At 43.2% G+C, this 19,849-nt stretch overlaps 1 protein-coding gene across 1 annotated transcript in view; it reads left to right on the top strand.

Moving 5' to 3' along the window:
- Positions 1-19,849, top strand: part of cfap70 (cilia and flagella associated protein 70) — a 111,580-nt gene that overhangs the window by 85,500 nt on the left and 6,231 nt on the right. The window contains exons 21-24 of the mRNA XM_068003735.1: positions 1,888-2,037; positions 9,769-9,938; positions 11,314-11,466; positions 19,034-19,204. Coding sequence (XP_067859836.1) covers positions 1,888-2,037; positions 9,769-9,938; positions 11,314-11,466; positions 19,034-19,204 — 644 coding nt within the window. The remainder of the gene's footprint in view (positions 1-1,887; positions 2,038-9,768; positions 9,939-11,313; positions 11,467-19,033; positions 19,205-19,849) is intronic.

Raw genomic sequence — 19,849 nt, 5'->3', positions numbered from 1 at the left:
CTCCCTACTGTTTTTTTTCCATTGTTTACACTCTCCCTTTAATATCTCGACAAGACCCACCAAGGAACCGAGAGTCTGGTTTAATTCATGTTTTAGATCATCATTTATTTCTGTATCCTTGGTATTTATGTTTGCTTGTTGCCAAACAATCTCCTTTTGTAACTCCTCCTTTGTAGAACACAATTCTAACGTGTCAATATGCTTTTATTAGTAAATTTAGAAGATAGATTATTTGTACCTTATAGTTCTTATTTTTGTTCTCAGTTGTCCCTGTGATTATCGAGAAGCCTATGTTTTTTTTAATTTGTTGGAGCCCTTATCCACATGTGTATTCAAAGAGACTTGGATCATCATCTCTGTACCAAGTCAATCAATAAAAAGCTGAGTTATGATTCTGTCTTGATTAGTCCGTTCCTTTATATGAATTGGATTTAGCCTTTGCCATGGTATTTGTTTTGGTCCGGCCCCAACGCTAATTGGACATAATAAAAAGCACCTTTTATTTTAGGAAGGTTCTCTTGGGCTTCCACTAATTTTACGTCCTTAAGTACCTGGTTTCTGTTATTTTATCCAGTGAATCAGCAAGATTCTTTTGGAAGTTCACTAATTTGAAATCCTTAAAAGCTGGTTCCTATTATTTTTGTTTTTCTTTTTTTATTCTTTTTATCTAGTGACTCCTTGTTGTGGGTCCTATCTGGCAGTTTCGATTATAAATGTGAACATAGGAATTTACAATGGCAATATAAAAATAAGGTCAGTAGTATAATTTTTAAAGTGGGGACTACACACCCTAGTACAATTATCCGCCACCCTCTAACCCTGATTGCCTGAAGACTACACTTGGCCTTGGCTCCCCATGTACAATGCCATGGGTAATAGGCTAGTAATAGATTAAAAATCTTATGGCTGTGTGAACTTCCTGTCAGCGATTTCCGTTATAATTCTTGTGTTCATTTTTGTAATAGAAACTTCCTATGCAAACCTGTCATGCTGTAATTATACCCTCCCCCAGTGAAGGTACTGTAGGGCCACCACTGGCAGGAAGGTGTAATTGCGCATGACAAGTTTACGTAGGCCGTTTCCATTATAAATGTGGACATAGAAATTATAATGAAATTATAAAAATAAGGACAGAATGAATGAGTTTAAAATAGTGACTCAATTCATCTGCGTGGCCTGGTCCAATTGTCCACTGCCCTCTAATCCTGCTTTACTTGAAGACTAAACTTGGTCTTGACTTTTTGGGGTTGATCGTCACTGCCTTTGCCCGGCGTTAACGGGGTGGTAATGGCCTCAAAATAACACCGACAATGCGGACGGCTCCATTTTGAAAGGGACCTACCACCAGGTGTCCAAATTGGCCGCTTGTTCCAGGAGTTAGATCCCTTTAAAATGGAAATCGGGGTCCTATAATGTAAAGGCTCCCAGCAGTTCCACGGGAAATGGAGAGGCCCACCAAAGGTAAGTGTCAAATTATTTTTGTTGGTTCCGGAGGAGCAGGATTGCTCCTCCAGGGCCCACAAAATAATCTGGGCCACTGCCGTCCCAGATCCTCACCCTCTGCAATCGCGCCCACTCCTGTAACTTACCTTGCCAGTGGCCGCCCCGACCTAATCTTGAGACCTCAATCCGTCCAACTGCATCGGGATGCCAGCCAAATTTAAATGAGGACGGGGCCTCAAAATCACTGCCCTCTGCCGATTGATCGCCCAAAAGTCAAAATCGACTCCCCGCCCCTCCCTCCCATGTGCAACGCCATAGGAGATCTATTGGTCTTAGTTAAAAATGTAAAGGTCAACTCTTTTAACATGTCAATTGTGTAATGCAATGATGTATTATGCAGTTTGTAACACAATATGAACGCAATCTTGTTTGCTTCTCCTTTAGATCATCAAGCTGCCAAGACTGCAACTGAACCTGGGCCCAATGAGACCTCTAGTACGCAGTCTGTTGCAGCCTCTGTCGGATGGGCTACAGAAGTGGTTCCAAATGAAGAATCAGCAGGCAACAATAAAAAGCGGAAGGCTTCCGTAAAAGGTCAGCCAACATTTTAATTTTTGTGGGTGAAGCAATAGTGGAAGGCAGAGAAAACAAGGGCGAAAAACAAATAGGGCCATAGTGCAAAATAAAACTAAGATGACTAGCAATCTTAAAAAGACAAGTCTAAAGGCATTGTGTCTTAATGCGTGGAGTATTTGCAATAAGCTAGATGAATTAACAGCGCAGATAGATATTAACGGTTATAATATAGTTGCGATTACGGAGACATGGCTGCAGGGTGACCAAGGATGGGAACTGAACGTCCAGGGGTATTCAATATTTAGGAAGGACAGGCAAAAACGGAAAGGAGGTGGGGTAGCGTTGTTAGGAAAGGAGGAAATCAATGCAATAGTGGGGAAGGATATTGGCTCGGAAAATCACGATGTGGAATCTGTATGGGTGGAGCTAAGAAACACCAAGGGGCGGAAAACGTTGGTGGGGGTTGTCTATAGGCCCCCAATCAGTAGTGGAGAGGTAGGGGAGGGCATTAAACAGGAAATTAGAGACGCATGCAAGACGGGTACAACTATAATCATGGTTGACTTTAATCTACATATAGATTGGTCAAACCAAATTAGCAATAATACAGTGGGGGAGGAATTCTTGGAGTGTGAACACGATGGTTTTCTAGACCAATACGTTGAGGAACCAACTAGAGAACAGGCGATCCTAGACTGGGTATTGTGCAATGAGGAAGGATTTATTGACAATCTTGTTGTGCGGGGTCCCTTAGGGAAGAGCGACCATAACATGATAGAATTCCTCATTAAGATGGAGAGTGAAGTAGTTGAATCCAAAACTAGGGTCCTGAATCTAAATTAAGGAAATTACGTAAGTATGAGGTGTGAGTTGGCTATGATAGATTGGGGAACTTTACTAAAAGGGATGACGGCAATGGCTAATATTCAAAGAACGTGTGCAGGAATTACAACAATTATTCATTCCTGTCTGGCGTAAAAATAAAACAGGAAAGGTGACTCAACCGTGGCTTACAAAAGAAATTAGAGATAGTATTAGATCCAAAGAGGAGTCATATAAAATTTCCAGAAAAAGCGGCAAACATGAGGATTGGGAGCAGTTCAGAATTCAGCAAAGGAGGACAAAGAGATTGATTAAGAAGAGAAAAATAGAGTGTGAGAGTAAACTAGCAGGGAACATAAAAACTGACTGTAAAAGCTTTTATAAATATGTCAAGAGAAAAAGATTAGTGAAAACAAATGTAGGTCCCTTACAGTCAGAAATGGGGGAAATTATAATGGGGAACAAAGAAATGGCAGAACAATTAAACACATACTTTGGTTCTGTCTTCACAAAGGAGGACACAAATAACCTCCCAGAAATGTTAGAGAACCAAGGGTCTAGTGAGAGGGAGGAACTGAAGGAAACCAGTATTAGTAAAAAAAATAGTGTTAGGGAAATTAATGGGGCTAAAGGCTGACAAATCCCCAGGGCCTGATAATCTACATCCTAGAGTACTAAAGGAAGTGGCCCTGGAAATAGTGGATGCATTGGTGATCATCTTCCAAAATTCTATAGACTCTGGAACAGTTCCTACAGATTGGAGGGTGGCAAATGTAACCCCACTATTTAAAAAAGGAGGGAGAAAAAAAACAGGGAATTACAGACCAGTTGGCCTAACATCAGTAGTAGGGAAAATGCTAGAGTCTATTATAAAAGATGTAATAACAGAACACTTGGAGGGCATTAACGGGATTGGACAAAGTCAGCGTGGGTTTATGAAAGGGAAATCATGCTTAACAAATCTACTGGAGTTTTTTGAGGATGTAACTAGTAGAATAGATAGGGGAGAACCAGTGGATGTGGTGTATTTGGATTTTCAGAAGGCTTTTGATAAGGTTCCACACAAGAGGTTAGTGTGCAAAATTAAAGCACATGGGATTGGGGGGAATATACTGGCATGGATTGAGAATTGGTTGACAGACAGGAAAGAGAGAGTAGGAATAAATGGGTCTTTTTCTGGGTGGCAGGCAGTGATTAGTGGGGTACTGCAGGGATCAGTGCTTGGGCCCCAGCTATTCACAATATATATCAATGATTTGAGTGAGGGAACTAAATGTAACATTTCCAAGTTTGCGGACGACACTAAGCTTGGGTGGAATGTGAGCAGTGAGGAGGATGCAAAGAGGCTCCAATGTGATTTAGACAAGTTGGGTGAGTGGGCAAGAACATGGCAGATGCAGTATAATGTGGATAAATGTGAGGTTATCCACTTTGGTTGTAAAAAACAGAAAGGCAGATTATTATCTGAATGATGATAGGTTGGGAAAAGGGAAGATGCAACGAGACCTGGGTGTCCTTGTACACCAGTCACTGAAAACGAGCATTCAGGTGCAGCAAGCAGTTAGGAAGGCGAACGGTATGTTGGCCTTCATTGCAAGAGGATTTGAGTACAGGAGCAGGGATGTCTTACTGCAGTTATACAGGGCCTTGGTGAGACCACATCTGGAGTATTGTGTGCAGTTTTGGTCTCCTTATCCGAGGAAGAGTGTCCTTGCCTTGGAGGGAGTGCAACAAAAGTTTACCAGACTGATTCCTGGGAGGGCAGGACTGACGTATGAGGAGAGATTGGGTCGACTAGGCCTATTCACTAGAGTTTAGAAGAATGAGAGGTGATCTCATCGAAACATATAAAATTCTAACAGATCTAGACAGACTATATGCAGGGAGGATGTTCCCAATGGCTAGGGAGTCCAGAACCAGGCGTCACAATCTCAGGATACGGGGTATGCCATTTAGGACTGAGATGAGGAGAAATTTCTTCACTCAGAGGGTGGTGAACCTGTGGAATTCTCTACCATAGAAGGCAGTGGAGGCCAAGTCATTATTCAAGAAGGAGATAGATATATTTCTTAATGCAAAAGGGATCAAGGGATATGGGGAAAAAGCAGGATCAGGGTACTGAGTTAGACGATCAGCCATGATAATTTTGAATGGCGGAGCAGGCCCAAAGGGCCGAATGGCCTACTCTTGCTCCTATTTTCTATGTTTATGTTAATTTCTCTTTCTTTTAGTTCCTTCCCTGTTTCACAACATTTCTCACCTTTATATCTTGCCCTTTGGGGGAGAAGAATTGTGGCCTTTTTAAGAATTGCATTCAGCACTCATTCTGAATTCATCCCTCTTCTATTATACATCACAACAGCATACTACATCCTGGATACAACAACTCGCTGGCAGGGAGTTTGGTGAGAGGAAGAATGTGACTGTGATTAGTGGTTGCAGTCATTTCCATCAGTTTTCCACCCTAGAATTGATACCCCGAATTCCTTTGTGTTTTTTGGGCTTTCACGTGATCTGTCCGCTGAGTCCCAAGTCATCACATTCACATATTATTATGAGGTGTTTGCCCAGTGGCTACAGCTGCGGAGGTGGAAGGCTTCTGAGTTTCCATTGAGGACACCAGATGGCCATGGAGAACAACCTCGAGCAGATCTGGACCTAGAGGACCCGGATGCAGACTGTAGCAACTCGGCGTAGGCTGGAGCAGTCTGCCCCGGCTGGCTGTGTGGTACTAGCAAAGGCACTGGCGGAGTGGCTGGCAGGGGAGCAGGCATGCTGTCGTCCTGAGAGAAGACAGCGGGTGCCTCTCCCTTGGAGCCACGGCCACTCTCCTGAGTCAGCGCCTCAGCATCCCTACAGTTCTGCACGAGAACAGAGTGCAGGACTGCTTTGACGCTTTAGAGGTCTCTGTCGACATTGGCCCCCAGACCCAAGATGGCAACCATCGAGATTGCATGGCAGCAGTATGAGCTGCCATAGTAACTATCTGAGCTTCCATGGCAGATGCAGTTGTTTCTCCTATCGCATGGAGCCTCAGTGACACTGATACATGGGAGATGTTGCTGATATTATCTGTTGCAGCCTGAAAAGAGCCCATGGCATAAAAGTTGAGGGCCACGGTGACCTTGACAGTGACAGGCAGTGCTATCCATGCACTGGTGCGAGGCTTGAGTTGTGGCTGCAGCAACTGAATTATCTCGATGACTGCCTCGTGAAGCGAAGGCATCTGAGATATTGCTCCTGAGTAAAGTTAATGTGGGAGAAGTGTTCCCTGAATATCCACTGTGGATATGGCTTCCTGCACAGTGCCCTCCTCTTCCTCCCTCTTTTGGCAGCTGCTCCTGCTCACTGGTGTCTTCCTTGCTGCTCTCCCTCATCTTCCAGCCCCAAACGCGGTCTTACCAGACCGCTCATAGCTGCAGCCAAACTATCTGTGAGGCAGCCAACAAAAGTGCTCTATTAATCTTGCTCTATTTAGACAGTGAACTTTCCAGAGTGAAAAAAATGTCCAGGTTAACCAGTAGCCTGAAATGAGAAACCAGCAACTAACCTGTAAGTTCCCACCACCTGGAGGAAGGTGAGAAGTGGTGTTCCACAGGGATCGGCATTGGGACCACTGTTGTTCACCATTCACATTAATGGTTTAGACAAGAGAATCGGAAGTACAATATCAAAATTTGCGGATGACACCAAATTGGGGGGTATAATTAATACTGAGCAAGACTGCGATAAAATACAAGAAGACATTAACAAACTTGTTGAATGGGTGCGAATGAATTTCAATATAGATAAGTGTGAGGTGGTGCATTTTGATAGGAGGAATAAGGAGGTCACCTACTTCTTGGAAAATGAGAGTAAATGGGGTAGAGGCGCAAAAGGATCTAGGGCTACAGATTCACAAATCACTAAAAATCGCAGGTTAACAAAGCCATAAAAAGTGCAAACAAAGCACTGGGGTTAATTTCTGGAAGAATAGAATTCAAAAGCAGAGAAATTATGTTAAACTTATATTGAACCTTTCCTTCTAATGTTCAATTCTTCAGAGAAATTGTGTCAGAGAAATTGTGGATGGGCAATAAATGGGGCTTTGGCTTCTTGCTTTGTACAACAGGTTGATCACAATGTAGACTAAATGTAAACCACACTTAGAATACTGTGCACAGTTCTCCATATTACAAAAAGGAGATAGAAGCACTGGGAAAAGTGCAATATTGATTTACAAGGACAATACCAGAACTGAGAGGGTGCAGCTATCAGGAAAGACTGAACGGGCTGGGGCTTTTTTCTTTAGAAAAGAGAAGACTGAGAGGTGACCTGATAGAGGTCTTTAAAATTATGAAGGGGTTCGATAGGGTAGACGTAGATAAGATGTTGCCACTGTTGCGGAGTTCAAAACTAGGGCCATAAATGTAAGATAGTCACTAATAAATCCAATAAGGAATTCAGGAGAAACTTCTTTACCCAGGGAGTGGTTAGAATGTGAAACTTGCTACTACATGGAGTAGTTGTGGCGACTGGCATAGATACATTTAAGGGGAAGCTAGGTAAGTACATGAAGGAGAAAAGAATTGAAGGATATGTTGATAGGGTGAGAAGAAGTAAATAGAGTGGGAGGAGACTTGTGTGGAGCATAAACCTGTTGGGACGAACGGCTGTTTCTGTGCTGTAAAATTCCATGCATAAACCATTTAAGTATCACTGGTGAGGGGGCCTTCCTGCCAGTTAGTGCCATGTCATGCTGTGCAAGTTCAGCATATGGCGAGTGAAGCACTGGGGCATTCGAAAATTGAAAACAGGACCTGCAAGAAGCACAGGACCCTAATTTAAATGAAATATTCAGCCTTTTAAATAATTCTGACATGTGCTGCTGACATCAGCGCATGTACCTTATCCAATATAGCGGGCAGCGCACTTCCAACTGGAAATGTGTGTGTTCTTCCTGCCTGCCATATTGCTGCTTTAGTAGGCCGGTTAGCACCCGAGTAATGGGCACTGCATGGCCAAATTTCTAGGCTAGTGGGTCTTGATGGGTATACTCGTCTGTATATTCCTATATGATTAAAAATTTTGTTTATGGCACATCATGCACTAAAGCTGTAGGTGGCACATTAAATTTGTCCTTGGCAGAAAAAAATCAAGCTTCTCTCATTGGCTCAAATATGCAAATTAAGCATATTCACTGAAAATTAGATCATCAAAGCTCTGATGGAATCCCATCGAAAAGTAATGATTTCAACAGTTGCAATTTCAACCAATCATGTCGCTGCATTTATTTTTCTGCATGGTTCCAGCCGCCATTTTCATTCTGACCCAGCTGAAAATATAGCTGTAGAAATAACATTCATAAAATAACCATGTAAAAAATTATAATTCTAGAATAAAAAAAATTAAACTTACCCACAAAATCAGCTATTGTAAGAATGCCTCCCAAGAACTTTCTTTCACACAGGCCTGATCCTGTCCCTAGAATTAGAATTTTGCTGCATTTTTCAGGCCTCTGAGGGTAGAGCCTCATACCAAGTAGCAGACTTCTCTGTGCATCAGTGTTACCCCGTCATGTCATGCCAGTGAGCTATAACTCCCAGAATGCAGCTTAATTCTGCCATGTTTTTCTTATTCTAATACAATACTGGACAAGTAGGGTGGAGCTTACAAGTATAAAGTTGTGGCACACTCTGGTAATAGCCGGTCATGCTATCAATCAGAGAAGAACCTGTGGTGCTTTAAAGACACATTCCAATTTTCTGATTGGACAATCAAATACACTGATACACAAGAATGATTTCAAGTCTGCAACTCATATCGATAAGGATGGTGGATATGAATCCACTCAAGGTTTTAAAGTAGTGTTTGTGACTTTTGAACAACTCTGAATTCTTGTGTATGCCCTGTTCTTCCCGCATCTGCCCTACAGTATAAATGAGCCAACCTACGGCTGTTTCAATGTCTGAAGCACTTTGTACAGTTACCAATATAGATTTTCAGTCACCGTAACTAAAATTGGAACGGTCAGTGTCAATGAAATGTCACTTGTATACGATCTAATTGTTTTAATTCAGAGTCTATTTTTGTGCTACAAATATGAATTATCAAGTCATTCAAAATAACTTAAAACTTAAGGGTTTTTTAGGACAAACATTTAAATTATCCAGTCATTAAGTAACCAATTAACCAGAGTAGATTGTGGGGCCAATTTTCCTTTCTGGGCCCCTGCTAGATGCCTGACAAGTACAGCATACATGAGCCGCTTTGCACCTATAAAGAGATAGGTACCCACAATTGTCCTATGCCCGGGCCATTTTAATGGCCCAGCATAGACCTGCACCCTGGCAGGCTTTGCGCTGGGATCGGGAATAACAGCAGGAGTGGAGCTGCAGGCCTAAGAGTCGTGCCAGTATGGTCCAGGCTGCCGGCATTGAGGCCTCTGGCTGCTGGGGAATAAAGACTTACCTGCGACCACCATTGGTATCATTAAAGTTCTTTTGCTGAGTCTGTGCCTACTCCAGACACAGACACAGCCTCGGTGATGTGAGTTTGGGTTCCCCCAGGAAATCCTGGGGCAATGTAGTGGGGTCAGAAATCTGGCATAATGGATATCAGCCCTCATTTCCTCTTTGTGCAAACACTCAATGGCTAAGCTCACACACACCATTCACTAGCATGAGTCAGTACCTGCAGGAGGGGAGGAGAGAAAATTCTGGGAAAAAAAGGAGCGATAGAGATCGAGAATTGTGGAGGTCCAGCATTTCACTCCCAGAATCTAATGGAATGTTTAGAGCCAATGCTTGCAAAAGCACATGGCATTGATAGATGTTTTGTGAAGTCTAACTGATGTTGAGTTTAACTGAAGTTGCTCTGGATTCAAATCAAACATGTTATGCAAAACTGTAGAGTATCAGACAATTAAAAATGTTCTGCCTATTGTAGAAACAACAAAAATCACTGATGGCCTTGAGAGTACCTCAACACTCACGCAACAGGATGAGCCAGTACCCATTTCTGCTAATGAACAGCCACCAAAAGAGCCCATTCCTCCATTTACAAGAAGTATCTACATGCAAGCAGCAAGGTTTCTATTGGAGGTTAATGCTCTGCAGGTCAGTTATAATCCTTACTTAAAGAAAGAAAAACTTATATTTATATAACGCCTTATCACATCTTGGAAAGAGGAGGAGGTTAACTTCCCACTCTCGTGGAGAGGAAATGATATGTGGCATGGAGACAATCAAAACAATGAAAACTTGTACTCAAAAGAGGAGAGCATGCTCTGTGCAATCCCCCGTGGCTGCTAAGTTTTTTTTACAGTACTTATTTTTATTCATCCGGAGACACTACAATTGTTAGCCCTGTTTCACTGATCAAACTTTCAGTATGGCATTCTTAATTCCCAGAATACAGACTGGGCACTGTGCCACATCACTGTCAGCATCAAGACTCAGAGAAACTCCTTAAACTATCTGAAATGTTAATAAGCAGAAACAAACCCACATTTAATAATTATGTAAAGTTGAAATGACCACATAGTAGGTTAAGTAAGAATGAGGTGGGATCATGAGAAGCTGTTGATTCTCATACTAGATGATGAACAATTTCTGTTCTCCTAAGGTGAAAGTTCAGTTTAGTTTACGTTATGATCCACTTATGCACAGAATATATACCTAACTGTAAGTACATTATATACACACATACAAGGATACTGGAATAATTACTTAGTGGTATTCACCTTTAAAATTAGATAATTACTTGGCAATACTGAGCATTAAGAACAAATAATCCATATATTGGGAATTGTGATTCATCTTGTCATTTTTTTCACACTGCAAATGTGGGGCAGAAATTCCATGGATCTCCCACCGTAACACCTTTTCCTGGGGGTTCCACAGCGAGAGACTGATGGAGCCCTGTGGAAATTCAGCCCAGTGTATTTTTTCATTATTCATCCATTTGTCCAGAGAGTATCTCTTAACCATTCCCTTTTTCATTTTTCAATTATTGCACCTTCATTTTCTTTCTCAGTTTTTAGTTATTTTCTGCCCAACTTCAGTCATAGTCTGTCCTCTGTGGCAAGTAATAAGCTACTGTTTGGCCTCTTCCAATGCTTCCCTATAACTGAAGGCTGAGAAATACATGAGAAAGTTTGAGGGGATCTAAACTTCAATCACCCTCCATTTTTCCTCCCTGACTGTAGGAAAGTCCTGGTTTATGTGCAGGGAAATGTGGCTTGCAAGCCTGTGACTCAGCACAACATGTTATTGCACCAACAAGGTGGTTTGCACAGCCTGTGAATTTCTAATAATTACTGCAGTTTTTTTTCAATTAATTTATTTAAATCTCTCTCGCTCTCTCTATTTCTCGCTCTCTCTATTTCCCACTGTCTCTCTCTATAACAAGCCGACCAAATTGTGGTATTTCACCACAGTGACTGGCCATTGTCAACTCAGTAAAACTCTGTTTTCTTTTTCTTGCTATTAGTTTGTATCAAGAGCCTTGGCACATGAGCTGCTTTGCTCTGAAAGTGGTCTAAGCTGTGAGTATCATGTGGTTCTGGCTCGGCTTCACCTAAAGCAGGAGGAGTTTGGAAAAGCAGAGGAATGTCTTGCGGAAGCAGCACGAATCAACCATCAGGTAAGAGAAGAGGCAGCCTAGATTAGTTGTTAGGTAAAAAAGAGTACACGGTGTAGTCCAGATCAGTTGTCAGATAAATGACCCATGGGCCCGGAATTTCCTCAATCCCATTTAAGCCAAAACAATGCTGAAATTTATGCCAGTTTCTGCGCCAATCTTGCTGAAGGGATCTTACGCCCAAATTTTTCGCAGAAGTTTGCCTTAGCCATAACGTAAAAACTGGTGTCAAATAAGCGCAAATGCAGTGCTCCCATTGGGATAATAGCGAGTGGGCTGGTGTCTTCTGTCATGGCACCTGTCTCTCAGAGCATATTGTTTCTTCTGCTCCTCGTCCTCTTCCGTTATTATGCAGAACAGGAGTATGCCCATTGGGAGGCCATTTCTGCTGCTGAGTTCTTCTGAAGGCAGGGGGAAGGCGGGGTCCGAAAAAATTTGAGACTGGTAGCACTTTGATTAAGTATATTGCAGGATTCCATAAGAAATTTCATTTTAAATTGCAAAAAAAATCGCTATCAAACTGCAAAAATCTCAGTTATGCTGATATCAGGTGAAATCTTTTTCTTCCTACCCTCTGTCATGGAGCCCTTACCATGGGGCTCATAATGGTTGTTCCCTTAAATGTCTTTATGGAATGCAGAGCATGAGTAGGAGGCAGAGGAAATGAGAGAGGCACAAAGGATGAGGCTACACCCAAGGAGAAAAAGACCAACTTGGAGGTACGCTCCCTCCAGAGTCTATAGACCACTGTACTCCTTGGGAATGTATCAGAAGAGATCTACTTAAAGAGGTGACATTTCATTGAAGAGGCATTGAAGGAACTCTGTGTCCTGTTGCAAACTGACCTCCAAGCATCCTCTCAAACACAAAAAACAAATGAAGAACAGACAACTTTGAAATACTAGACTTCATATCATAAAGTAGTTTTACTGCACACATATATATTCACAACAGGTGCTTCTTTTTATCACCCTGCCTACCCCTAGTGCCTCTTTGTGCTGTTCTTAAAGTTGACCTGGTGTTCCACTGAGGTAATATCTGAGGGCTAAGGATGCCAGTGGTGCTTGGCTTTATTGTAGCACCTTGAACCTCTTGGCACTGAGGTTGTCTTCGCCTGAGGGCTTGAGTCCTGAGTGGACTATTCAGCTGGCTGCATTGCCACTCAGGTGTGTGGGCAACCTGGCCCTGTATCCTGCCACCAACATAAGCAGGCATCTGAGGGGACTGGCTGGAAAAGTCACAAGCTGTCATCAGAAGAGAGGATGACCCTATGAAGGCTGAATCTAGCTGCACCACTTGTGCTGGGCCCTGGAGCTGAATGCACATTCATCAGCCGGAGGGCAGACCTAATGGTGTCAGTTAGATCATGCAGACCCTGAAAGATGCCAGCCTGAATCTCTCGCAAACAGGTTGCCATAGTTCTCTCTAGACAGTTCCCCAATGCCTAAAGGCCAGAAGTCAATGCATCCACATTGGATGCACTCTGTCAGGGGGATGGATGCAGATGTTCGCTCCAGGTATTATGTCAAATCCTTCTTAGATACTGGCAGTGAGGACGGCATTGGATTCCCTCCACCATCGGCGCACCGTGGCTGCAGTGTATGCTACCAACAGGATACACTGTAGCAAGTCACCAAGGCTTTTTCGGCAGCACCCCCCCGCCCCCCCAAACCTGGGACCTCCACCACCTACAAGGACATGGGTAGCATGGGAAAACCATCACCTCCAAGTCGCACACCATCCCGACTTGGACATATATTACCGTTGCTTCATCGTCGCTGGTCAAAATCCAGAAACTCCCTACCTAACAGCATTGCAGAAGTACTTTGACCACATGGGCTGCAGCAGTTCAAGAAAAGGGCTCACCACCAGCTACTCGAGGGCAACTAGGGATGGGCAATTAAATGCTAGCCTTGGCAGCAATGCCCACATCCTGAGAGTGAATACAAAAACTTCTGCTGTTATCACTGCCAGCTGTTTCAGGTCCTCCAAGATGGTCATCAATGACTTCACCTGAGTGTAATTTTCATTTAGTATCCGTTTTCGAGCAGGACCCCAGAGAATTGAGTCTGCTGACTCGGGAGTCAAGGGCTGACCTCTGCAGAGCTTCCATTGCCCACTGTCATATTTCACTTTCACCTCTGACTGCTCTGGTACCGTCATGTATTGTGTGTCACCCATTGAAAAATTCTCACTGGAACTATATACATCACTCTGAGTGGATTTCTCTGGGCTGGTGAGTGAGTGATGACATGGGTGAGGAAATGGTTGGTTGCACAGAGGTGGAAGACCGCTCACCTTTCTTCCTCCTCCCTGCTTTGGGTTATAGAGTCATAGAGTTATACAGCATGGATAGAGGCCCTTCGGCCCATCGTGTCCGCGCCAGCCATCAAGCCCTGTCTACTCTAATCCCATATTCCAGCATTTGGTCCGTAGCCTTGTATGCTATGGCATTTCAAGTGCTCATCCAAATGCTTCTTGAATGTTGTGAGGGTTCCTGCCTCCACAACCCTTTCAGGCAGTGAGTTCCAGACTCCAACCACCCTCTGGGTGAAAAAGTTCTTTCTCAAATCCCCTCTAAACCTCCCGCCTTTTACCTTGAATCTATGTCCCCTTGTTATAGAACCCTCAACGAAGGGAAAAAGCTCCTTAGTATCCATCCTATCTGTGCCCCTCATAATTTTGTACACCTCAATCATGTCCCCCCTCAGCCTCCTCTGCTCCAAGGAAAACAAACCCAATCTTCCCAGTCTCTCTTCATAGCTGAAGCGCTCCAGCCCTGGTAACATCCTGGTGAATCTCCTCTGCACCCTCTCCAAAGCGATCACATCCTTCCTGTAGTGTGGCGACCAGAACTGCACACAGTACTCCAGCTGTGGCCTAACCAGTGTTTTATACAGCTCCATCATAACCTCCTTGCTCTTATATTCTATGCCTCGGCTAATAAAGGCAAGTATCCCATATGCCTTCTTTACCACCTTATCTACCTGTTCCGCCGCCTTCAGGGATCTGTGAACTTGCACACCAAGATCCCTCTGACCCTCTGTCTTGCCTAGGGTCCTCCCATTCATTGTGTATTCCCTTGCCTTGTTAGTCCCTCTAAAGTGCATCACCTCGCACTTTTCCGGGTTAAATTCCATTTGCCACTGTTCCGCCCATCTGACCAACCCATCTATATCGTCCTGCAGACTGAGGCTATCCTCCTCGCTATTTACCACCCTACCAATTTTTGTATCATCAGCGAACTTACTGATCATACCTTTTACATTCATATCCAAGTCATTAATGTAGACCACAAACAGCAAGGGACCCAGCACCGATCCCTGTGGTACCCCACTGGCCACAGGCTTCCAGTCACAAAAACAACCTTCGACCATCACCCTCTGCCTTCTGCCACTAAGCCAGTTTTGTATCCAAAGTGCCAAGGCACCCTGGATTCCATGGGCTCGTACCTTCTTGACCAGTCTCCTGTGGGGGACTTTATCGAAGGCCTTACTGAAATCCATGTATACCACATCCACTGCGTTACCCTCATCCACACGCCTAGTCACCCCCTCAAAAAATTCAATCAAATTAGTCAGACATGATCTTCCCTTGACAAAGCCATGTTGACTATCCCTGATTAATCCTTGCTTCTCCAAGTGGAGACTAATTTTGTCCTTCAGAATTTTTTCCAATAATTTTCCTACCACTGATGTTAGGCTCACTGGCCTGTAGTTCCCCGGTTTTTCCCTACTCCCCTTCTTGAATAATGGTACTACATTAGCGGTTCTCCAGTCCTCTGGCACATCCCCTGTGGCCAGAGAGGTTCTGAATATATGTGTCAGAGCCCCCGCAATCTCCTCCTTTGCCTCACACAGTAGCCTGGGATACATTTCGTCCGGGCCTGGGGATTTATCCATTTTTAGGCCTGCTAAAACCGCCAATACCTCCTCCCGCTCGATGTTAATATGTTCGAGTATATCACAGTCCCCCTGCCGTATTTCTATGTCGGCATCGTCCTTTTCCATAGTGAAAACAGATGCAAAAAATTCATTTAGAACCCCTCCGACATCTGCCGGCTCCACACACAGATTGCCATTTTTGTCCCTAATGGGCCCTATTTTTTCCCTAGTCATCCTCTTACCCTTAATATACTTATAAAACATCTTAGGATTTTCCTTTATTTTGCTCGCCAGTGTTATTTCATGGCCCCTCCTTGATCTCCTAATTTCTTTTTTAAGTATCCCCCTGCACTTTTTGTACTCCTCTAGGGCTTCCTCCGTCTTTAGCCTTTTGTATCTGCCAAAAGCCCTCCTTTTTTTCCTAATCCATTCTCGTATATCCCCTGACATCCAAGGTTCCCTGGAGTTCTTGGAACCACCCTTGACCTTTACGGGAACATGTTGCCATTGTATGGTCTCAATCTCCCTTCTGAAAGACTCCCATTGCTCCGATGCGGATTTTCCTACAAGCAGCTGATCCCAGTCCATTTTGGCCAGATCCTGCCTTATCCTATTAAAATCGGCAGTCCCCCAATTTAGAACCTTTATTTCCGGCCCCTCCCTGTCCTTTTCCATGACCACCTTAAATCTCACCGAATTATGGTCACTGTCACCAAAGTGCTCACCTACTAGCACTTCTTCCACTTGGCCGGCCACATTCCCTAGAATTAGGTCCAGTACCGCCCCCTCTCTTGTAGGACTTTCTACATGCTGGCTCAAAAAGCTCTCCTGGATGCACGTTAAGAATTTTGTACCCTCTAAGCCTTTTACACTCTGAGTATCCCAGTTAATATTGGGGAAGTTGAAATCCCCCACTATTATTACCCTATTATTTGCACAATTTTCTGAGATTTGCCTACATATCTGTTCCTCTATCTCCCCCTGACTGTTTGGGGGTCTATAGTACACTCCCATCAAAGTGCTTGCCCCCTTTTTGTTTTTAAGCTCCACCCATATGGCCTCATTAGAGGAACCTGCTAATATATCATCCCTCCTTATGGCAGTAATTGATTCTTTAATTAATATTGCGACCCCCCCTCCTCTTATACCTCCCCCTCTGTCTCGCCTGAAGATTCTGTACCCCGGAATATTGAGCTGCCAGTCTTGCCCCTCCCTCAACCATGTCTCTGTGACAGCAACAATATCATACTCCCATGTGTTTATCAACACCTTCAGTTCATCCACCTTATTCGCAAGACTCCTTGCATTAAAATAGATGCCATCCAGCCTTGCCCTCACATATTTGCCCTGTCTTCCAAGCTGACTTGTTTTTTTCTCTATATTTGGCTGCACATCACCCCCTATTGTAGCTCCACACTGTATCCCATCCCCCTGCCAAGTTAGTTTAAACCCCCCCCAACAGTGCTAGCAAACCTCCCCGCAAGGATATTTGTCCCGCTCTGGTTCAGGTGCAACCCGTCCGACTTGTACAAGTCCCACCTTCCCCAGAAGCAGGCCCAGTGATCCAGGAAACTGAAACCCTCCCTCCTGCACCAACTCTTTAGCCACGCATTCATCTGTTCTATCCTCCTATTTCTATACTCACTAGCCCGTGGCACTGGGAGTAATCCAGAGATTACAACCTTTGAGGTCCTGCTCTTTAATCTGCTACCTAGCTCCCTAAATTCTTGATGCAGGACCTCATCTCCCTTCCTACCTATGTCGTTGGTCCCAATGTGGACCACAACGTCTGCCTGCTCACCCTCCCCCTTGAGAATGCCCTGTAGCCGCTCAGTGACATCCATGACCCTGGCACCAGGGAGGCAACAAACCATCCTGGAGTCATGTTTACGGCCACAGAAACGCCTGTCTGTTCCCCTTACGATAGAATCCCCTACCACTATAGCTCTTCCACTCTTTTTCCTCCCAGCCTGTGCAGCAGAGCTACCCCTGGTGCCAGGAAGTTGGCTGCTGCTGCCTTCCCCTGATAAGTCATCCCCCTCAACAATATCCAAAGCGGTATATTTGTTTGAGAGGGGGACGGCCACAGGGGACCCCTGCACTGCCTGCCTGCTCCTCTTACTCTGCCTGGTGGTCACCCAATTACTTCCTGCCTGTACAACCTTTACCTGCGGTGTGACCATCTCACTAAACGTGCTATCCACGACGTTCTCAGCATCGCGAATGCCCCTTAATGAATCCATCTGCAGCTCCAGTGCCGCAATGCGGTTTGTCAGTAGCTGCAGCTGGATACATTTCCCGCACACATGGTCGTCAGGGACACCGGAAGGGTCCCTGATTTCCCACATAGAGCAGGAAGAGCATAACACTAGAAGAAAAGAAAATGAAGAGATGTTACAGTTATGCTGATACTGTGGTGATTCCTCTGTAGCTATTGAAGGTGCCCAGTCATGTTTCTTGCTGGTGTATTTGTGCTCTTAAACCATTATACAGCAAGCTGCAGATGTTCCAGACAAATCTACAGCTGCCACTTGCCCTCCTACCTCTCCATCCCAGTGGTACAATGGTGCCATTGGAATTTTAGGGCCTTTGTGTTTAGGCTGAAGTTGCCAATAGTCTGGATCTACTCCATTCATATGTGGAGTATAAGGTAATTTCAAAGAATGAGGAAATCCACAACACAAGTAGGTAATCTAACTTATTCATGTTGTGCAAAACTGAGTGAAGTGAAGCCCTTTGGAGCTCACCTCTGATTTTCTGCTGAGACCTTTGTCATCCATTTTCTTCCTTATAAGCACAGAAAATAAAGCTCAGGGGACAGAATGCTAACCATCTACATTATTACTTGTGTTCCTTGTGTGTTCATACTAGCTTTGTTGCAATTGAAAATGCCCTAGACATTCCAGACTATTTCAGTAACAAAGTAAGCAGCACATGGGATTATCCTTGGTTTTTAGGGTCAGTATTTTCAAATATTATATGCAAACATTTTTATCCCAGTTTTGCCTGTAAGGTCAATTTCTGGTTAAATCATTTGCTTGTTAGAAAGTGAATTTTATTTTATTAAAGTTTCCTCTACATGTGTGCTTTGAGCACCAATGGTTTGTTTGCAGTGTATATTTCAACCTTATAGGATTTCTCTGATGTAACACGACCTCTGAGGAACAGGAGGTCAACAGCATCATCTGAGACCAAATTGATTGAGTTAGTAAGGACAGATTAGTAATTATTTCAGTTTCACAGAGAATATAGATGAGTGAGAATCATTAAAAGAAAATCATCTCACTGAAGGGTTCAAATCACATCATTTTTATTGTTTATTTTCCCATATTATTGTCATTCGAACCCATGGATGAAATTATTTTCATCTTAGTCACTCCCACACAGCTTTTCTTCTGATATATATAGCAGTATTAAAAGTAACACTTATTTTAATTCTTTGTTAATTAGAAATTGTGGTATAAATCAAATAAAGTTAGATAAAAAAACTTGTGAGCAGAAGAGTGAGCAGAAACTATGATACTGGTAAATAACTTGCAAGTCTGTATTTCCTAATATTTCTTAATGGTTTATTTTATAGAAAACCAACCATTTTTCTCGTTAATTATCTTCTGTTCTCTTGCATTGTGTTGGCTAACAATTGGAAGCTGAAGTCTGAATTCCCTGACTTAACTCTGTTGTTTCAGAATCCAGATCTATGGGCTTTGCTGGGACATCTAAGCTATATGAATGAAAACTACACCCAGGCTAAGGAATATTATGAACGTACCATTTGTTATGTGAATGATGCATTTGACATGCACTCCATCTGCCTGAGACTAGGCTCCATCTATCTGCAGGAAGGCAAGATTGAGTCAGTAAGAACAGATTAGTAATTATTTCAGTTTCACAGAAAATATAGATGAGTGGGAATCATTGAAAGGAAATCATCTCACTGAAGGGTTCAGATGACAATCATTTTTATTATTTATCTTCCCATATTATTGTCATTTGAACCCATGGTTGAAATTATTTTCATCTTAGTCACTCCCACAGCCTTTCTTCTGATATATATAGCAGGATTAAAAGTAACACTTACTTTAATTCTTTGTTCATTAGAAAAGAATTAAAAATAAAATTTATCTTACTTACGGCATCATTGAAGGATTAAATTTGTGATGCAGTAGGTTTACAAGAATTTAATCTGCAGTAGATTACTGAAAGGTAACACAACTATGTATCTATTACATATTAAAATTGTAAACAATTTTACAACACCAAGTTATAGTCCAGCAATTTTATTTTAAATTCACAAGCTTTCGGAGGCTACCTCCTTCCTCAGGTGAACGATGTGGAAATCCTTCCTCAGGTGAACGATGTGGAAATGATTAAAATTGATGGGTGGGTCGCAACATTACAATTCAAAATGCATTGAGAACACCTGCATCAGGCAATGTTTATCGGAAATTCCATTTTAAAAGAGTCCACATGTGCTTGCAGTATCAGATATGCCTGCACATCAC

This window comes from Heptranchias perlo, chromosome 22, assembly GCF_035084215.1.
Source record: "Heptranchias perlo isolate sHepPer1 chromosome 22, sHepPer1.hap1, whole genome shotgun sequence".
NCBI lineage: Eukaryota > Metazoa > Chordata > Chondrichthyes > Hexanchiformes > Hexanchidae > Heptranchias > Heptranchias perlo.
The sequence above is the reverse complement of the archived record's forward strand: the minus strand, read 5'-3'. Positions and strand labels throughout refer to the sequence as shown.